Source organism: Natrix helvetica, assembly GCF_964273705.1.
Source record: "Natrix helvetica genome assembly, chromosome: 4".
NCBI lineage: Eukaryota > Metazoa > Chordata > Lepidosauria > Squamata > Natricidae > Natrix > Natrix helvetica.
In genome coordinates, this window is record NC_138550.1 from 27,059,441 (window position 1) to 27,082,534 (window position 23,094).

General features: G+C 34.9%; 1 protein-coding gene across 3 annotated transcripts in view; it reads left to right on the plus strand.

The window, feature by feature from the left end:
• The window catches only part of NBEA (neurobeachin), a 370,152-nt gene that overhangs the window by 291,600 nt on the left and 55,458 nt on the right, over positions 1 to 23,094 (plus strand). For all 3 annotated transcript variants that reach the window (XM_081951245.1, XM_081951243.1, XM_081951244.1), the window contains 3 exons: positions 4,198 to 4,310; positions 14,271 to 14,411; positions 22,181 to 22,300. In XM_081951245.1, coding sequence (XP_081807371.1) covers positions 4,198 to 4,310; positions 14,271 to 14,411; positions 22,181 to 22,300 — 374 coding nt within the window. The remainder of the gene's footprint in view (positions 1 to 4,197; positions 4,311 to 14,270; positions 14,412 to 22,180; positions 22,301 to 23,094) is intronic.

The window sequence follows — 23,094 nt, forward strand, 5'->3', positions numbered from 1 at the left end:
CTTCATGTTTGGTTTTTGTGGTGGTATTTTTTTCTTTCTTTCTACTATATGCTATACTGACAGCATTGTTAGAGTCAGCAAACCATTGTTAATGTAAGACTAAAAGTAATTAAGGAAAAAGATATTTTGCTGTGTTGCAATTCTTAGCAGTAACAGCAAGATAGTAAAATAACAGTATTCTGCTTAGTTCAGATGGTACTTCCATGGTGGTATCATTAAATTACAGCATATCTTAAGTACTATGAACTATGTGTGAACAGAATTACACTATAAATTAAAAACCATAAATCAGTAATGATGAGAAGGCAAGGGGAAAGAAAGGGAGGGAGGAAGGAACCCCTCCTCATTCCTCCCGATTCATACCACCTCCCAAGTGCCACTCCTGATCTGCATGGCACTCCTTGTTAATACCCAGGCACCTGTCAGGGTTCCACATAGCATCCAAAAGTAAATCAGAATCCAAGGCAAAGTATTGCTCAAAGTTCCAATTTATTAAAAGACCCATGTAAAACAGCACAATCTGAAAGCTTCCAGGTTTTTCCCACCTAATTGAAAGTTCAAGATCTTGCCCCCACGCCCACAAGTCCATCACATGGTCCAATCTCCCACTGCCATGCTGGCAGTTCCACCTATCCAGTTCCGGTCAGGTGCAGAGACAAAGGATGACCTTGGCTTTCTAGAAAGAATTTTGTTTTGGCTACACAGTAGGTAACTCGTACAATCCCCCCTCCCGTTTTCCCACAATAGAAAAAGGCATAGTAAAATAATAGAAAGTGTGGAAGGCCAAAGATTGAAAAGAAAGCTACAGGCCTAACAGCACCTTTCCCAACCAATGCCACCCCTCCACGTATGCCTCTGACCTACAGGGCACTTCTCACATACTCCTATGATCCCAGACTTCTTGACCTGTTTCCCACCCTGGTCTCTACCCAAACCCCTGTATCACATACCCCTGTGACAAAGAACAGGACTTCCAAAACAACATGTACCCAAATTTCATACATCTTTATATCGAAGACTAGTAAGTTAGGGAAAATCTACTTTAACTTTGCTGAATAGAAATTATTGATGAATAATTTTTCATGGCATAATAACTTCTAATAGATGACAATATAGAGTAGAAATAATAATATATAGACTATGTAAAATATTAATTAGGAAACTATTTTATATTTCTGTCTTGTTTAATAATGTGATGAGTTCTTCCATTGTGGTCCTGTTTCTCATATCACTTTTTCATTTTTGGAATAAATAGAATTTCTTGCTGAAATGTCATATTCAAAGTATCTGAAACTATTTAAAAATAATTCTTACTGCTCTACTTTTGCAAATATCCCTCATATGTTATTTTATCTGTGCTTTTTAATAAGGCACAATTCAAAAAGTTTCAATGTTCTATTAAATAATAAAATTATAACTATCTAAGATGGTTTGCTAATGCAAAATTCTCTTCATTTGCATAACTAGATTTGAAATTTAGAGTCCTTTTACACTGCGGAATCTCATTTTGACAAACAATTGCATTTTAATTGCATTATGTTTCTAAGGTTTTTGCTTCTTTCATATCTTTCTTGTCATTGAACATATTTCATCATGTTTACAACGCTGTGTGTTTTTTTCCAAAGGTAAACATAGCACTCTGTTACTTATCAATCATGCTAAGTTTTATACTCTCTCTGCCTGGTTTTTGTCTTTATTTTGTAGACTTAAGACTTCCTGACTGGATTATATACTATGTTTAGTTCCCAGAGACGCTTTGATTTATGTAGTGCAGAAGTAAAGATTACTATTTTATTTATCTCACTGAATAGTAAAATATATAGAACAAAAACTCTGCTTTTTAAACAATAAGCATTCACAACTTATTATTTTTCTGAACTTAGAAACAATATAGAATAGCATAATATTTGAAGTAAATTGTCTACTACAGTACTCGTCACTGGAATATTTGAAACTATTTGTAATAAGGAGACTTATTGCATTACATACCAGAATGCACTTAATGTTAAGTTTAAAATCAATATACATAGTATATTATAAATGAAAATACCAAAGACAGAAAAGCAATCTAAATACTTTGTTAGAAATAGTCCTTAGAAAAGATGAATATTATTGCTTAGGTAGAGCATATAAGATGCTTTAATAAATAAAAGAGACATATTGTATAAAAAGGATGAGGAATATTCCACCCTTATTTAGTATGGAAAGTATCTTTACATTTTAGTCTAAAACTGACATGTTCAGGTAATGAATTCAGACTCATTTCTCCCCCTTGTTCCCGCCTTCCTTTTTAGCATTTTCCACATTTTTACTCTGTAATGTACAAGCCCTCACTGGTTAATTATGTATATATTTAGGTACTGCATGTGTTGGGCTTATTATTGTCATCTAATTAGATGTAACTTGAACTGCTTGCTTCTAGAAAAACCATTAAAAATTCTTTCCTAATGACCTAGAGATGACAAAATGTCTGTAAAGTGTGAAGAAGCAGACAAGCACAGGAACATCGCTTTTAAAGAGTGTTAATCCAGATGCTGCAATCATCTAATTAAACAATATTTTGCTGTCATTAACATTTTCACCAAGGAATTGCAGTTATAATTTCTTTGTCAGCTGTCTCTATATCAGTTTCCTTCAAAACTGAAGTGCCATATAAAAACATTAAATTGGATAGTTTAATTAAAGTTACTTCAATGAAGAAACATTTCTGAAATTTCATTTTTTCCCCCGTGTCTTAGGTTTTATTGTTCAAGTCATTTAGTGTCATCGGCTTGCAAAGATTAAGATTAATATTTAATATTCAGAATTTAATCCTAATCTTTGTAAATTTAACTGAAAAATTTTGCTTCTTCAGTATAAGTAAATTATATTTACTTATTATATACACAATATTGTAAAATGTGTGTATTTCTGTAGTTCATTATATAGTGGAGAAAGTAGCAGAAAGCTTAAATTATTAGGGACAATGTAACAAATAAAATAGGCCTCTCAGCCTTTTTGGCCTCCTAACTACCATTGTGCTGCTAACTATAAGTGGAAATGTAAGATTTCTCCTGGGGATAAATAGGTCCCTTTTATACGCAGAGGTATAAATATTCAAGCAGGCGCATAGAGGAATGTGAAAAGTAACCTCTGCAGATCACACTGTTCCTTTCAGTGGTATTCACCATTCGAAGTTAAATCTGCATGCATTGGGTCAAGCCTCCTAAAACAGCTTCACAATCATTTGCTTTGAACATTAACGAAAATTATGAGATGTTTTTAAATTACAAAAAGATTATGCATAGTGATGTCTTTTTAACAAAGTGGACACTTCATAGATAAAAAATGTGATCTATTAGTTTTGGAAAAGACAGTATTATCCACTAATCAAAGGATGCAGAAATATATGCTACTGTGGCAGAGATTTTGTGATGTTCTATAATAATATTTTATACTGATTTTATTTATAAATATATTTATGTGTATTTATTAGTAGATGAGTGACTATTATACAATATAAGATAGATTTTTGCTTGTCTTAGTTTGTATTTTTTTATTCATGGAGTTTATTTTTTTCTAATTGTTTAAAGTTCTTTTTTAAATGTAAAGATTATTTTGTTAATTGGGTAGGTATATTATTTTGTAAATAGCATTTTAAAAAAATTAGGCACCCTATATTGAAGTGCAAAAAGTATAAGTGGGGAAGAGTACAGTTAATTAACCTGTCAGGATAGAATTAATTCATCCTGAGTAAAGGCACATGCCTAGAATTCATATTTCAGCTTTTTGTGTATGATCTAGTATAATACTTTTGATGCATATTAAATGAAAATAGAATCATAGGTAGATGCCACCATGATTTATATGCTTATTCTGCACATAGGTTATGCACATAAAAACTCTTTCATTATTAGTTAAGTTTATATACCTGTCTAATCCCAATATACTACTTGTTTAGGCTTTTTATATCAGAACTCACAAATAATAGACGTTTGGAATTTAATCTGCTGCTTTTGGGACAAGGAGAGAGATTTGAATACCGACATGTTATGTTGTCAGTAGTTTGCTTGAACTTATAATTTGATATGCTGTAGTTGTTCCATCAGATGAAATATAATATGTTTGATAATGACTTAAGGACAATTGTTTTGATTGCTGTTTTGATAAAGTTGTTAGTTTAAACAAACATCCATATTTTTTATATTATTTTATCAGGACGTACCTATAATGATCTCAATCAGTATCCTGTGTTTCCATGGGTATTAACAAATTATGAATCTGAGGAGTTGGATCTAACCCTGCCAGGAAACTTCAGAGATCTTTCAAAGGTATGTTTCAGTTGCGTGTTTATTGAAATGTTGAATTTATTTCTATTCTGTGAAAGAAAATATACATCCGTTCTTTTGGGAAAGCAATTTAAATTATCACCAGATAACCTGTGATCCATTGAGTCATTGTCTACAAAGAGAAACAGAATGACCAAAGGCAAATAAAGTGAGCAAGAACAACTTGCAACTTCTTGCCAGCTTAACCAGGTTATGGTGGGACTGGACTATCCAACTTGAGTCCTAGATGTGACTGGTCTATCTGCAGTCGAAACCAGGGCCAGAAAATTTGCCAAATTTCACTCCCACAACAGACATGGGCTCTAAATTTGGGATGTATTCTGTAAGTCAGCAGTCCCCAAACTTTGTGGCTTGACAGCCCAGCAGGGGAGAAAGGGGAACTGAGTGGCGTGAGCTGCAGGATAGCATGTATGCGCAGCTCAACTTGCACAAGCGTGGGACAGCATGCGCACATGGCACACTGCTTGACTTGTGCAAGTCGAGCTGTGTGTACATCTGCACACATGCTGACCCACAGCTTGCGCAAGATGAGCTGCACACATGCACTTGTGTGCCAGCCTGCTGCTCATGTGGCCTGGTTGCAAATAAGTGATGGCCTGGTAGTGGATTGTGGCCTGGGGATTGAGGACCCCTGCTATAAGTTACTCCCTTTGAGGTACTTTGGTTCAAAAATTGTTGCTCTGTGACACTGTTTTGTCCAGTTAAAGGTTACGGACATTTAATAGTGTACAGATAGCATAAGGCAAAGCTGTCGTATGCCTAGGATATTTATTTAGTATACTTGCCAAATCTGGGAAATTGACAAGAAAAAAAGAACTATAAAACAGAAAATTAACTTTTATTGCTACATTGTTTTATTTTTCTATTTTACTTTATTAAGAAAATATTGTAAGTTTGTCCTACATGTAGCTCATTAGTTCTGTCTATTCAGACTGGCAACTGTTTAACTAAAGTTTTACTTTAGTATGTATGTATGTATGTATGTATGTATGTATGTATGTATGTATGTACGTACATACGTACGTACCATATTTTTCGGAGTATAAGACACACCGGAGTATAAGACGTACCAAGGGTTTGAAGAGGCAATTTTTTTAAAAAGTAGGTAGGTAGATAGAGGGAGAGAGAGGGAGAGAAAGAGAGAGAAATACAGTAGGGAGGGAAGGAGGGAGAGAGAGAGAGTAGGTAGGTAGGTAGGTAGGTAGGTAGGTAGGTAGGTAGATAAAGGGATATATATATAGAGAGAGAGAGAGAGAGAGAGAGAAATACAGTAGGTAGGTAGGAAGAGAGAGAGTGTGTAGGTAGGTTGGTAGGTAGAGGGATAGAGAGAGAGAAATAGAAAGAGATAGAGAGAAATACTGTACATAGGTAGGGAGAGAGAGAGAGAGTAGGTAGGTTGGTAGGTAGAGGGATAGAGAGAGAGAGAAAAATACAGTAGATAGGTAGGGAGAGAGTAGGTAGGTTGGTAGGTAGAGGGATAGAGAGAGAGAAAGAGAGAGAGAGAGATACAGTAGATAGGTAGGGACAGAGAGAGAGAGTAGGTAGGTACATAGGTGGAGGGGGAGAAAGAGAAATATAGTAGGGAGGGAGGGAGGGAGAGAGAGAGAGTAGGTAGGTGGGTAGATGTTTCCAGGTATATTTATCCATGTGCTGGAGAAGGAAATCACTGACAATCTATAGCACCTAAGACTTTATTTCTGCTGGCACAGCACTTGAACAATGTAATTCTCATCAATCAGTTAAAGAGCTTTCCAAAAGGAAAAAAAAAGTTTTTGCACTCTGCAAACCTCCCCAAAGCACCCTGTTTTTTTCCAAAAAAAGGTATGAATAGCCTTGGGGGGGCTTGCAGATTATCCTAGGGGGGCAAAATCGAGCAAAAAACTATCCCGTTTTTTGTCAAAAAAAATGCATGCATAGCCTTATAGAGGTTTAGAGAGTGCTGCTGGGGGCTGAGAGGGCAAAAAACGGCCCGTTGTTTGCTCATTTCTGCCCTCCCCAGCCCCCAGGGGCTCTTTGAAAGCCTCCATAAGGGTATGCATGGCCATTTTGGTGAAGGGGCGGGGCTTCGGGAAGCAAAAATGCTGTATTTGATGTATAAGACGCACCCAGATTTTCAGGCTCTTTTTTGAGGAATAAAGGTGCATCTTATACTCTGAAAAATACAGTATGTATGTACATGTGCTTTGCATTTATAGCACTATTTTTTGACCAGCAAGATTTCTGATTTCTTTGTATTGAATGAACATTGAAGCATTAATCACTTTTATGTGATTAAAAAAGAAAAAACTAGTGCCCACAGAGGAGTCACCAAATAACTATAGGAATTATATTTAATTTAAAATGCTGCTGAGAAATACTTTTTGTATTCATAGAAGGGATTTTTGGATTAGATGTTACTTTATATTAACAATTCAGCTAATCTTATACATTTATGTATAAGATATAAGTGAAATGAACTTCACTTCTTAGCCACCTGTTTGATCCTTAAGTGAAATATCATTAAAAATCCAAGCAGTAATAGTAATTACAGGGAACTGTTTATAGCAGAACTGTCTGTTCCCTAAGGAAAGTTTTTATTATCTACATCTTTTTTCTTCTATGGGAAGGGATCCATAACATTTGACTGATGTTATGTTGACCCATTTATGCTTTTTTCTAATATATTGTACCGTAATTCTGTGGCCATATTAGAATGATATAATACACTTCACGAATGAAGGCAAATATAATCGTCCCAGGATAATGTTGCATGATCCAATCTGGTCTCAGTGACTGAATCAGATTGGGTCTTGCAATACATTTCAAACTTTTGCTATATAAAATAAATCAATTCAAAAAGTAAGACACTAATTTCAGTTCAATTTAGCAAATCATGTATGTTATGTTATGTTTAGAGTAAATTTTGGAATATAAGATCAACTTCTAAGAAAATTTTAAATATCTATTCTTTGTTATCAATTTACTTTTAGAAACTGGAAAAACCATTAAATAATGTATTTTAAAAGTATTCTCTTACCTACTTTCTATTCTATTGCAATGTTATTAACAAAAATCACAACACATTTAAATTAAATAATGTATTTTAAAAGTATTCTCTTACCTACTTTCTATTCTATTGCAATGTTATTAACAAAAATCACAACACATTTAAATTAAGCAATGTAATGGATGCATTTACTGTATATATTTAGTACTAATTTCATTGTTGTTATTGAATATTGTATTAGAAATAATATAGTGAAAAAATTATGAAGAATCCATTTTAATATTTTGCATTAGAATTTCTTCAGAGTGAGTTCATGGATATATGGATGAATGGGTAAATAAATATAGCACTGTATACATATATATGTATACATATATACAATAGCAGTGCAATAACATTAAAAATGTCCAACAAAGACTAAGAGATTAGTTTCTGTTAGCATCAGAACTAAAATACTAAATTGAGGAAGTGGTCCCTTTGCTTGTATTGCTTACTTTACAGTATCTCAAGTCCATAAAGTCCACTTTTCTACTTCACAATTTTTTGAATCCCCTTATTTTCAAAATTAATTTCTAATGTAACAAAAGGTATAGTTATTCAAAAAGTACATGGAATATAGCATTTTACAGAATGTTTTAATTACATTTAAGTGTTTTAAATATCCAGTTTTATTTAGTAGTTAAGGCATTAGCTAAAACCAGGAGATTGTGAGTTCTAGTGCCTCCTTGGACACAAAGCCAGGGGTGACTTTGGGCAAGGCACTTTTCTTACTCTCAGCCCTAGGAAGAAGCCAATCACAAACCACTTCTGGAAAACAAAGAAAACTACCAAGAAAACAACAAGGACTTGTCCAGACAGAATCTGGGAAGTAGACATGATTGAATGGAAGGGTGGGGGGGGAGTGTTTTAGGAACTTATTTTAAATGAATTATTTATTGTTCAAAATCAATAAATAATTCTAAAAGAAACAAATATTTAAGAATTACATTGTCAATTGAAAACATGGTCAGATTAAAATATAGGTTGGTCTCTAATTCAAATAGGTTATACACATTCATCTTTACCTCACATGTAAAATATTCTATTTCTGCTCTTTTGCCCTTAAATAAGGCATTTCCTTTCTCTTTTGCTAGGAAGTGACCTACAAAGTTACTTTTAAAGTACATAATTAGTTCTGTAATTATTCAAAATAGCCCCGGGAACAGTTCTTGGAAGTCTGGTTTTAGAAATCAGGATAATTTTGTGTGTCATTGTAAAGATACAGCTTTATATTACCAGTTTTAAAGGCTGGTTTCTGTTTTTGTTAGTTGCTGATTTGAATGGGAAATATTACAAATAAGCAACGCTTCCATTTTTTTTAAAAAAAACAGTATTTGTCTTCATATTTCATTATATATATATTTGTAAGGCAAAGTATTTGTCAAGGTGTTTTATCAGTTAGACATTTGAGACTTCAAGTTATATTCAAGACATACAAAAGGTCAGAGGTTACATTTATTGTTTGACAAGTTGAAAAGCTAATGAAAGAGACTGTCATAGATCCATAGATTATCTCGGCATGAACAAGCCATCGGGAGATCTGCTTATTTTCAACTTGATTGGATCTTCCTGTAAGAATACCACTAAGTTTTCAAATAAGAACTATATCAGATTCTTGGGTCAAATAATATATGATGTATATAATATAAAATAATATAATACATGAAAAGAATTATTTATATACCATGCTTGTCAGCATACAGAAAAAAGCTAGTACAATTTGAATCAAAACGGTTATAGTTTTATCCCTCTATAGATCTGCGAACTTGTATATATGTTAACAAAGCAAATCTCCAAGATAATATTTATTTCAGAAAACGTTAGTAAGTGAAATGTCAAGTAATAAGTAATATTTTTCTTCAGATGTTCTGTCCACTGGGGCTTTTCCAGGAAAAACAGTTCACAATAATATTGCATAATAATATTTAAAAACAACGCCTTGCATCTGTGTAAATTGACACTATACTGCATAGAACCTCAAATTAGAGCTTGTTCCAAAATTGAATAAATAGTTAACTACCCCATTTGCATCTACATTATCTAGCAATGGCACTCTTGGTGTTCTTCAAGACAATGCTATTTTGCAAAGAACTCACCAGCACAACATGAGGACAATAGCAGCCTTCCATTTATGTTCTTAACAGCTAATATTAAAAGACATACTGAGTTTGGGGAGCAAACTAAATATTACTATAGGCAATCTCAAAGATGCCTTCAGATGAGAAGATAGAACAGAATGGGATCTACAGGAAGAATACACTATGTTCACAGGCATAGACAAGAGAGACTAGGTGTACAAATATTAATCTGAATGTCATAACATCTTCACGTAAATGATGCAGCTTACTTGCATCAAGTGTTTTGGTGTTCCCATTTGACATTATGAGTTGTTCAGATGCCACTAGTTCTCATGGATTTTGGCTGGCATTTATGGATTTGATGAGCTGGGTAGGGGAGATAGGCGGCATGAACAATTAATAAATAAATAGTTAAAAGAATGGATGTGTTTTAAAAAAACTAATATTCAGGAGCAGGATTCAAATGTAAAATAATTGAAAGCTTGCTGAAATCAGAATTTCTTGGTCTTTTTTATAAAATGAAAATAGGCTAACCTGTTATGTAAAGAATATTAAAATCATACTAGAATCTATCCTGTTGGCAACTGATATTGAACAGAAGCATTTAAGTCACTGATTCACACATCTACTTTTTAATGTATTCCTCTACATGCCTAAGGAGAAATAATTTCCATTAGATTCATTGATATTTACTCCCATGTAATTTGGTGTATAGTTAAAGTATTTTTTTATATAAAACCTAGTAGTATGCTGTAGTTGAACATGCCATTTAGGTTTGTTCAAACTGTCTTTGTTTGTTTTGGAACAATTGTGTTGTGCTTTTCACCAAAACAATTCCCAGAACAGTTTTCAAATAATATATAAAAATAGTCATGCCAAGAAAATGCATCACAGTAAAAGCAGCAATTAAAAGCAGCAGGCAAAACCATCCCATAGTAAGTACTTATTTCTATTTTAGGGGTCATGAAAGAGAAATGAAGGATTATGTACCATTAACAACTGAAGTAAAACTCCCAATTCCAATCCCTGCTATGATTACCATACAACATTCCTTTCCTGTCAAGTCTGATTTCAAACATACTTAAAATAAAATGTTAGGCCCTATTATTGTAACCTCAACAGCTATTCTGGCAATTGTATCAAATGTTGCATCAACCTTTGCTGCATGAAATTTACCAAATCCTATTACATCAGTTCAAGGCTAGGCTGTATCTTGTTGAATAATCAAGAAGGCAAAGCAGTAGAGAAATGATGATTTAACTATTAACTAATACTAAAGGAATAATTTATATTCCAAGGATTACTTTTGTTGTACAAAATAGTGAACCAAAGAAAACTAAAAAAAGGTTGGGTAGGCTCTGAAACCTGAATAAAATGAAAAATGTAAATATTTATTTTATTGTTCTTCCAGTAGTTGGAAGATGCCTGGAAAAGATTAAGAAATAGGTCATGCTTTCCTTTCAAGAATGTTTAGTGAGGTCTTGCAGTGCAATCTGCATCAGATAAGGTTGATCCTAAGGGATTACTAAAATATTTTGCACACATGAGAAAGCTATTAGCATACCCTTGACACAGCAAAGTATTAAACAATCAGAATGTTTAGGGAAACCAAAATCCTGGTATATTAACTTAAAACTAAAATTAACTGCAAGACGGAACATGTAAAATACATTTTTGTTTTGTTTTGTTTAAAGAATCTGAAACAAATATAGATTGTTTCATATTTACTAAACATTTATTAGCAACCTAGAACTAATTCAGTAAGTATCTGAAATGTGTAATCAGTATCTTCTATGCATTATTTTGATTAGATTTATAGTAACTTAAGTTGTAGTATACTTAAAAGTTATAGTAGTTATGTTTATGAAGAGTATTTCTAGATGTATATTTTAAATAAGCATAATGAATAATTTGTTAGGTTGTGGAATAAAACAATGACTGTAAGATCATAACATTATTGTCATGTTTTAACATTTAATTTTGGGTTAACTAACACATATATAAAATGTATTGTAGCTTAAATTCTTTAAAATGTTTTTATTATTTTAGTATTATCTATACAAAGAAATGCACTGAGCTAAGCTGAGATTTCTGCTGTACAGTGTTAACTAAAATCTCAAATGTTTATGAGTAGAGAGAAGTTATCTCACTAATATTTCATTTAGAAGATAAATAGTACCAAAATGGGGCACTGCCAGTCATTTTTCCATGTAGTGTCCCTTTATAGGAAATAAAAATGACATCATTTTTGAAGTTAAAATTTGCACTGTGGAATAGATTGTTCAGCTCATTTCTTTCAGTGGATTACTTTTGAATGGCTTAATAAAGAAGAAAAAGAAGAGAAAATCAGGTCAGCCACAGATCTCCCCATCTGGTTTCCTTGTCTCATAATATGAAATCCACCATTCAAAAGGGAACAGCACTGGAGACCCAATTGATTACGAATTTAATATGATTTAGGAGCAATAATGATGGGGACGACTGGACTGAATGGGGTAAATTGATTTTGGAGCAGGTTCTAAATTATCTGGGTTAAAGTAATAATTGAATAAAAAACTGGTGTGGGTGAGTTCAATAGGGTGGAAATAAAAGAACAATGTTGTTAAGTGATTTGGTTCAACAGTTATTTGATTTATTTATGGAAAATGTAAAGTCCTTTGAAATGTGCATATGTACATATAAATTAATAATTGGAAATTCCATCAAAATATGTATTGTCTGTTTCCATGATATACGAGAAAAATTGAACTTGTCATTCAATGATAGTTAAAATCAATCAATCAATAAGTTGAGGCAAATTATCAATTTCCACAGGAAATCAGAAGTTTGTCTTCTGATAAAATTGTGGATATACTATGAAAGCAGCAAAAGAGTTTAATAAGGTTATTAGTATTTCCTAGAATATGACAAAAGGACATATTTTTCTGTGTTTTCTTTAGTGTGCTGCTGCAAGCTGTCATAATATATCAGTGTGAATATGCTATTCATAGCATATTAAGAGAACCAATTAGTATAAGAAAACTTTAAAAAACATTTTCAATATACTAAATAGGCCAAAAAAGAGGAGGATCTGTTCAATTTTTGCTTTCTAAAGAATGTTGCTTTGTTTATAGCCTGTCTTTATTTTTTATAAACAACTGGAGATGGTAAACTTATCTAATACTCCTTCCTCTGTCTGTTTTCCTCACAACAACTCTGTGAGGTGACTTGGGCTGAGAGAGGATGGGCCAAGGTAAAAGATCTATAATTTTTAAAAATGCCATTAGTTATCACAACTCAAACAAACACTTTAGTAACCATACTAGATAATGATACTTCAGTTTCTTAGGCACTTAAGTGACAGATCCATATTAAAATACAGATCCGACAAGATATCCACACACAGCAAGCAACAACTGTAAAGTAATGCTAACATAGAATCATGCCCTTTAACAAACTCAAATGTTTACTTTGTACTCACATTTACATCATTAGCACTACCACACACAAAATTGGAGATGCCTTTACATGCTCTTCCCCCATTATGGTATGGACCATGATCTGTCTGAAAAAAGCTGATGTGGTCCCATCTTCAAAAAAGGAAATAAATGGTTGCAGGAAACTGCAGATCAGTTACCCTAACAGAACCTGGGAAGATCCTGGAAAAGATAAGCAACGGATCTATGAACAACTAGACATAAGCAAAGCTATTAATAGAAGCCAGCCTATATGTCCAGTTCTGGTCACCATGATACAAAAAATTGTTGAGACACTGGAAAGAGTGCAAAGAAGAGCAACAAAGATGATTATGGGGCTCGAGGCTTAACATATGATGAACAGTTGCATCAATTTCGTATGTCTAGTAGTCTAATGAAGAGAAGGACTAGCAATTTTCCAATATTTGAAAAGCTGTAACAAAACTTTTCAAAAGCTTTGAGGGCAAGATAAAAAGTAACCCATGGAAATTTATCAAAGAGAAATCCAATCTAGAATGAAGGAGAAATTTCATGGCAATGAGAACAATTAATCAGTGGAATAGCTTATTTTCAAAAGTTGTAAGCATCCAACATTGGAAGTTTTTAAGAAGAGATTGAACAGACATTAGTCTGGAATGATATAAGATTTCCTGCTTGGGCAGGGGATAGAACTAAAAGACCTCCAAGTTCCCTTCAGGTGTGCCAAACACTCAGGGATTCTATGTAGGACAAATAATGGACAAACATAGGTCAAAAGAATGAATGGATACAAAATTTACATAACAAAACAAGGACCAACAGGATATTTTAACTTCCAAGGATACTCTGTTATAGATTTCAGAATAAGTGTTTTCAAACAAGGAAACTTAATCAGCACTGTTGAGCAAAGTCTCAGAAAAAAGAAGTATGAATTGAAAATATACTTGTGTGTCTCACATGTAACTTGTATCTGCAAAATTGCTATCTTCCTATTATCTCTCTCTTTCCCTACCTCATTACCTACCTACCTACATCCCTATCTACCTATCTCTATCTCTTATTCCAATTTAAATCCTTCATGAATTTAGCTACCCATGAAGTGAACTATAGTCTTTAATAAAACATGTTAGTTTGAAAAGATGCTACCGTATCTCTCCTGCTTTTTTTCCCTTTGAGATGATCATGACATTGGTAGATGTATCACACAGAAGAAATAGCGTGTTTAGTAATTCAAGCTTCTCACATCAAATTCCCATTCCATCTCAAGCAGTCCAACCATATTACAGTAAAATAGAATGAGTTATCAGTTTTTGGCTGTTGAATGTCATATACTGTGAATATTAAAGAATGTAGAAGAAAAATGGAATGCAAGTTTATAAAGCTTACGTGTCTATTCTCTTTACAGCCCATTGGTGCTTTAAACCCAAAGAGAGCAGTATTTTATGCAGAACGCTATGAGACATGGGAAAATGATCAAACGCCACCTTATCATTATAACACTCATTATTCTACATCTACCTGTACATTAGCCTGGCTTGTTCGCATTGTAAGTATTTTTGCCATTTTTCTCTTTCGTATCTATAGATAAAGCTGTCTGCTGTGTTTTTTTAAAAAATGTGGTTTAATTATAGAACTGAAATTTTAGGGAAACAAAAGAATCCTAATATTCCAATGCAACCACTATCTCATTACAATTACCTACAGAAAGAGAAGGCTCACAGTAGGAGTTAATATAAGAGATAGTACTGACATAGCAAGGCCAACCCAAGGAGTCAAAATGTTTGGGGTAACAGTGTCCTGTTCCTGCACACACATGCACATCAGTGGTGGGATTCAAACTTTTTTACTACCGGTTCTGTGGGTGTGGCTTGGTGGGCGGGACATGGCATGGCAGGGGAAGGATACTGTAAAATCTCCATTCCCACCCCACTCCAAAGGAAGGATAATGTAAAATTTCCATTCCCACTCCACTCCAGGGGAAGGTTACTACAGAATCCCCATTTCCTCCCAATCAGCTGGGACTTAGGAAGCAGAGAATAGATGGGGGCGGGGCCAGTCAGAGATGGTATTTACCGGTTCTCTGAACTACACAAAATTTCTGCTACCGGTTCTCCAGAACTGGTCAGAACCTTCTGAATACCACTTCTGAGACACATGTCATAGGTAGTTTTAAGGTTTTGTTTGATGTTTTCCAAGAGTCTTCTGACAACAGACAAAGCTGACAACAAAGTAGAGTAGAGTAAAATAATATCTTTTTGAACAATTGTTCAATATGTTAACCTTGATTGTTAACCTAAGATAATTAGGGAGCACTTTCTCTAGAATCAGGTTGATTCTTGAAAGTGGGGGACCAAGGGATCTCCAAAAGTTCTACACCAGGGGTGTCAAACCTGATTTCATTGAGGGCTGCATCAGAGTTGTATTTGACCTTTTAGGGCCGGAATGGGCATGGCCACGGTGGGCATGGCCAACTCGACATCACTCATGTCAGGGACACCTGTGGTGGGCGGGGCTGGATGGTTCCATTGTCTCCCAGCAGACAAAGGTGAGACCAGGAGAGAGCCAAACCCTTGTCCTCTAGAGGAGCCTCACCATCCCTCTGAGGCCACGCAGAGGACCCCCGGACCACTAGGAGAAGTCAGGAGGAGGGGACAAGGGGATGCCAAAGGGCAGCAGGGCTGCTGGTGGTCAATTGCTAAGGCACGACCTTCCTTCCTTTTCTTTTTCCTTTCCTCTTCATTCTTCTGACTTCTTCCTTCCCTCTTTCTTTTTCCTTCCTTGCTCTCTTCCCATCTTTCCTTTTTCTTTTTCTTTGCTCTCCCCCTTTCTCCTTTCCTGTCCCTTCTTGCATGCTCAAATGCAAAAGGGGAAACATGCCTGCTTTTGTTTTGTTTTGCTTTTAGTTTGTTTTGCTTTTAGTTTGTTTTGCTAACCCTCTGCCCTCTGTTTTCGCTAGCAAATGCACTGCGGGCCGATCCTTCGCTGTTTCCAGAGCGGCCCGGTGGGCCCTCGGGCCTTGAGATTGACACCCCTGTTCTACACAATAGCAAAAGTCACTAGAGGAGTATACATGGAATAAAAGAATAAAGATAAAATGGAGCATAGTCTAATTTCAAACCAAAAAGGCATATTAGGTCATTGTTCTTAAAAAGAACATGAAGAGTATTGCGGTGCAGGAATTGAAGAACTGAGATTAAGGAGGAAAGAGGAAAGACCAGCCAATAAACACCTAAGTCTAGAATGAAACTACCCAGTTCTGCCCTAGGAGTAACATTTCCTCCATTTTCAAGAAACAGTGGACTAGAAAGTATTCATTCAAGAGGCCTTACAGGCTTTATCTATTCTACCATAAAACACCTTTTTGTGCACCATTGTCACCAAGGACAGAGATTGGGATTATTCAACAACTCTAGACCAGGAACTCAGAAAGATTGGGAGGAGGGGGGAGACACAGTTGAGTTACGACTGTGAATTATAAAGTAACAGATTTCCAAATTTATCATCATGCTAACCATAGAACTGGTGCAATTGAATGTTATATCCATAAATATCATTCTGAAAACTCAGAATAGAAATCAACTGACAATAAACGTAATGCATACCAAAACCCAAACAAAAAAAATTACACTGAAAAAAATAGGATTATTAGGGAATTTGATCCACCTTCGTACGTGAGCAAATCTAATTTATACATCCTTGAACAATACATGGATCGAAATGCCGTCATCATTTGAAGTGTACTGTTCTTCAAATTTTATAACTTTAGTTTGGATTCTAATCTCCTCCTTGATAAAACAAAGATATATTTCACAAGAAGGGAAATCAAAATATTTTGGAATTTAATGCACAATTATGGACATATTTTATTAAATCCATTGTGCATCAAATGCCACAATATTTTAACTTAAAATTATGTTGCATTTTTTTAAAACAAGGAAGAATATTTTCTGAATATTAGAAGAGTTGATAGTGATTATTATGATTATGACTTCATATTTATATCCAACACTTCTATGTACATTTTTAACGTGCAAGCTATATGATAACTGTAGATGAGTCTGCATAGCACAGTTGTTAAGGATTAAAAATCCAAAAGATAGACACATTACTTTGGTTTAATAGCCTCCCCTATGGAGTTCAACTATCGGAGGTTTAATCCTTCACTCTGAATCTTCTTACTTTCTGTGTTTGTCTCTGTCTCTTAAATAATCTTGTCATGGAAGTTATAATTACATTTTAACGTAATTCCCTGTAATTACCCTTACTGCTTTTTTTAAAATAATAATCTCCACTTCTTATTTACAAACTCTGCTTCTACTCTCTGCTTCAAACCCAAATCAAAATGAAGATACACAATAGTGTGGTGTGTTTTTAAAATGCCAACTTCATTTTTTTAAAAAAAATATTTTATTCACGCTAATAGGAATTACATTTAATTATTGAAACCTTACCATTGATTTATACACAGGTTTTTTTTTAATTAGAAGGTAATGTAATAGAACGGTGCAAAATAATTCAAAGGTATCTTGCTTTGGTGTCGATCCTGTGCAAATGTCAGCTGTGCAAGGACATACATGTTCAGTGACATGAAGAGATGCTTGAAATGTATTTAGTGAGTCTCTAAAAGGTTCTTGCACAAAGCTGCATTTCAGCGGACATGGAATGGAATATTCTGGAGAAGGATGGGCCTGAATAGAAACTCACCTGATGAACAATATTCCATTCCATGTTATTTATTATTTACTCATTATACTAGATCCAACCCTCTTTCCGTTTACAGAAAACACTGCAATGCTACCATTTTTTTAACCATGTGTAAAGTCATGTGCATAATAGTATCAATATCTACATCTACCTACCATATTATTTATTTATTTACTTCTTTGTATCCCTCTTTTATTATTTTTTCAAATAACTCAAAGTGGTGAAGGTATTTTCCAATTCGCCTTCCTCCTGTTTTCCCCACAACATCAGCCTTTGAACTGAGTTGGGCTAAGAGAGAATGAGTGGCCCAAAGCCACCCAAAGTTGTGGCCTGTAGGCTGCCAGCAGAGCTAGCAGCAGAGTCAGATGAGGTGGAGAGGGAGTTCAAGCCTGGGCCAGCTTCGGAGCCTTTGGAAGGCTCTGATGAGGAAGCAGAATCAGATGCGGAGCTTTGGCCTTATGTCCCCCCCCCCACTCCCCCAGGTAGAGAGGGAGCTGTCTTTCGAGCTGGAACTGAGTGAGGGTGAGGAACAAATGGGGCCCATCCCAGATGCACCTATGCATATAGAGGAGAGGAGTGCAACGGAAGGCAATAAACCGGCTCTCAGGGAAAAGAAGTCATAGACACTATCTCCCTGGCTGGGAAATAAATAGTAGGGGTTTTTGGAGTGGCCTGTTGTTGCAGATAACCGTTTGTTTTCCAGTATTTATCAATGAAGTCAGAATCAGGTTTGTCAGGACTAATTGCTCTGTATTTGAGGTGCCAACTGGGAAATAATAGATAGTGAATTTGCCTCAGCCGGGGTGAACAGCGACTGTTTCTGTTTGGCTTAATCATTAAAGGACTTTTTATCTTGAGTTCTCATGTGAACAGAAACTGTTCGTGCCCTGTTTCAGAAGAGGAAAAGACTCTCATTTGTGACTAATTATTTTGGTTTTGCCTATCCAATGTGAATAAAGACTGTTCCTGCCCTGTTTTAAGAAGGGGCTTGTTTTACTTGTGAAGTTTCTCACTTCTTGTGAAGGCTGGGTCAGAACACCTGGCTGGCTTTCGTAGTTAAGGGAGAATTTGAACTCACTGTCTCTCACTTTCTAGTCTGGTGCCTTACACACTAGACCAAGTTGGCTTGTCACATACATGTATATACATAGATACGATATACATATATACGATATACATATATACATGTATATCATATATACATATATGATAAATGAATGCATGAATATAAGCTTCATATACATCAATCCAAAACAGATAAACTGACCATGGCTTCTAGCAATATTTGCTGAAATAAATCAATAACTTGGTATTATCACATCCCTTCTTGGGGATGTGATAAAGGAAGCCAGTGACACTTACTGCATATATTGCTAATTGTATCTTGATGAGAACGGACTTCTGATCAAGATCTTAGAGCTTAGAAGTTCACATTCAAGAATTATTCTGCTAATAAAGCAATAGAGCTAGTAACCTGGAGTATGTGCTGCAAATTTAGGAGACCATTTGCAAAGGATTTATTTGTTCCCTTCTACTATCAATCTCATTAATCATCTGCTCCTTTAAATGATATGAAGGCAGACACTTTTCTCTGTTTTGTTTGGTTGGTCAAGCAGAAGAAAAATATGATTCACGTTTCTCCCATTCCAGCCCTTCAGAGTTACCTATGGGCTTGGTAAACTAGTTAATACCTTAGTTACAATACCATCACATCATATATTCCTAACAGATTGATTTTTTAAAAAACAGAATGGGAGGAATAAACTAAGGCTGCCATAACTGAAATATAAATTTCCTGACAAAAATAGTTAGGCACAAAGAAGTTCCTCCCAAAATTTGTTCTTTACTATGACCCTTTAGTCATCTCTTACTGCTTCAGCCTAGGTATGGAAGCTCTAGCAAAATGCAACTCTCCTTTCTTGCTCTCCTCCATCTAATATAAGTTATTCAATCTTAGAAGACAATATTTCCCCAAATAGAAAAGTTGGGCATGGTAAGAAAAAGGAGCTTGCTTACAGGCCTCTCAGTTCTTTGGTCCAACTGCCATGCAATTGGGCAGGCAAGATATTCAGGACATCCACTACATCACTCTCTTCATCCAGAATGCAGATATATACAGTAGCTGGGATATTATCAGCTTGCTGGTGATATCTCATCCATGGTGACAGATGATCTCAATCAGTGGTTTCATGTAGATGTTAAAAAGGAACAGAGAGAGCACCGAGGCTTAAGGTATAAAAGAGGGGCCATGAGCTTGACCTCTTGTTCCCTGGACCAATTGGGACTTGCCTCAGAGGAAGGAAGTGAATTAGCACAAAACCTTCCACCTATCTTCAATTTCCTAAGTTAGCCCAAAAAGGATTTCATGGTCAATGGTACTGAAAGCTACCAAGAGGCCAAGGAGAAGGATGAAGAAGGATGAATGCATCACCTCCACCCCCGCTCTTGTCAGAGATCATCCATACATGCGACCAATACTGTTTGAGTCCCATATTGGGGCATGAAAACTGACTTAAAAGCGTCCAGATAATCCATTTCCTCCAGAGTCCTCTGGAATTGCAACATCACCATCTTCTCAATCATACTTGATAGAAAGGTGAGAGACTGGGAGAAAATTGTCCAGCATGGTTGGGTCCAGCGATGGCTTTTTGAGTAGGGGGCACATCAGAGTCTCTTGAAAGGAAGCCAGAAACACTCCTCTGACAAGGATGAATTCACCATCACTTGGACCCACCGGCATGATACCTCCAGGTGGTCTTAGTCAGGAGCGGCAGGATCTAATATGCAAGTAGTGGCAGTTGCATTCCACAGCATCCTATCCTCTTCCTCGGGTCCAACAGAATCAAATCATTCCCAGTTAACTGAGTAAGTCCGTTCCCTGAGCATCGCCATTGGACTTGCACTTTTTATTCAATTGTGAATGAATCCAAGCAATTTTATCCTCTAAATCAGTACTCAATCTTTTCTTCACTTCCTTTAAATACCTATGGAGCATGACCCCCAAGACTTAACTCAAGATTTAAATCATAACATTTCTTCAAGCCTTTGTTGACCCCCTGTGATTAAATCGTGTCCCACCCACCCACCCCAGGCGACCGTGGATCCTAGGTTGAATTTCTGGAGCATCCTTCTCATAAAATATTATACCAAGGAGATTATTCTATAGTATTTTTATTTTTACATATGTATTTATATACTATTTTTATAAATAACTGAAGTTGGCAACTATACCTAATACTCTGGACTTTCAAAATTATGGAAACATTTTGTATTTAAATTTAAGTGTGAATTCCATTAAAGTCACTTGACTAGATAGATTCGCAAACTAATCCAGCATATTCTACTAGAGCATTGCTGCAATTCAGAATAGTATTGCGATATCTGCACCCTTTACAATAGTGGTGAACAATATTTTCAAGCCTAGGGTCTGCACTTAGTAGATAAGAAAGATGAGGGATGATGTGAAATAAGGGAGCAGTGATATTAAATGTGTGGATTTATTTACAAATGGGTTGCCAGGATTAACTTTTAAATTGCAGGTTGAGGGATATACAGTAAACGTGATATTTTGTTTTCTTATTTCAATACTTTCAGCTTTTTTAAGCTCACACAACAGCTTTATTCTGCTGCTCACTGAAAAACTGAGAAATTACAGTAACAGTTGGTAATTGCAGATTTCATTGCTGAAAGTGGGTAACAGGAACAGGACAAAAGCCTGGGAAAATAGAACTATTACTAATTTGATTTGTAGTAATATCAGCTGATGGTTCAAACACGAGTTCTGAATAGTTTATTTTTTTATTCTACAGCATGATAAACGCTTCTACAGCACGATTATATCTTAGTCATTTTTGACATGTACCTCTTTATGCTAGTATAAAAGTTTTTCATCAGCTTTTTGCAATTAACTGGCTGAAGATTAAGCACCCTTGAGTCCTGTGACTTCATGGACATGTGCCCAATAGAAAAAAAATGAAATTATTTTGTTTCACCAGAAGCATTCTGAAATAATTACTAAGAAGAGATTTTTGTTTTCTTATTAAAACTCTGAAACCAAAGTAACAAACTTACATGAGAAACTGCATTTAATGATAATATACTTTTTGCAGAATTCTTCACAATTAAGGACTTTCATGTCTATTTCAGCAGGGGAAAACCTCATTCTTAAACAGCTTTCACTGAAATCCATGCAACGTTTTAGAAATTATTAAGTTTTCTGCTTTATTGTTTATTCATTGTTTAAAACTTGAAATATTTGGACATACTGTACAGTTATATAATCAGATATATGATCTTTGGATAGAGGTAATAGTTTGAGAAGAATTATCCAAAGACCATATAAAAGTTATTAAAAGTTATTTTTGGATTATTTAGAATATTTATCTCTGTGAAACTGATTATAATAGAGCTGGAATTTGGAAACAGTAATGTACAAGCAGCACAACATTTTATAGGAATCTTTCCATTCTCTGATTCAGATATTGAAATGCAATGATTTGATATAAAGTGCTTATTAATTGTTTCCTAATTAATTTTAAAATGTGATCCTATTGCTGCTTATACCACTTGGCTTCTTACAAGTACATTCTCTGTCTCATTTTTTAATGGTAGGAGCCTTTTATAACTTTCTTCCTCAATGCAAATGATGGTAAATTTGATCATCCGGATCGAACTTTTTCTTCAGTGGCAAGATCATGGAGAAATAGCCAACGAGACACTTCAGATGTCAAAGTAAGAAAAATATTTCCTATGTACAAGTAATTGGGTAGCTGTTAATATGCTACAAATGCAAAATGGGGGTGCGGAGGAGGGTTGTATAACACATACATAGAAAAGAAAGTTGTATTGGTGTCATCATTTTTAAATGCCTCTTTTACATACAATGATGAATATACAAGCTTTCCCAACATTTGAGCTATTAAAAGATCTTTTGTTCCTGACAAAATAAATAAATAATCCTATCCCAATTTATAATCAAATAATCCCAGGATGGAGAAAAACCCAATAAATTGTTCTTTCCTGCTGTTAACTCAATATTTGGCCCATTTCATAAAGGCAGCAAGATTGGATGTGACCTTAAAGTGTTATATTGTTATAGCTTTTCTAGCATGAGTTTTCCATCGCCTGGGGCAATTAATAAAGCATTAATGACAAGATACAATTAAAATGTATGTTTTGTGTAAGCCTTAGCTTTTACCACATTGTGCCTCAGGATATTATGCAACAATACACATTAGTTTAAACTTATATCTACATAATACATGGAAACGACTAGAGAACAAATATTAACATGCACTCATTCTTGCATACATGGATTTTATAAGTTTTATTGTACTATGAAAACCATGCATCTTGCTTTATATTAAAAAATAGGGTCCTCTCCAAATTTTCAGGAGCCTAGAAATCTCATTAAAATATATACTTACACACACATTTTTTTTAAAAAAAAATGATAAATAAATATCTTTATTCATTCACTTGTATCATTATTTGCTTGCTTGAAATCAGAAGATATGTTGAAATTG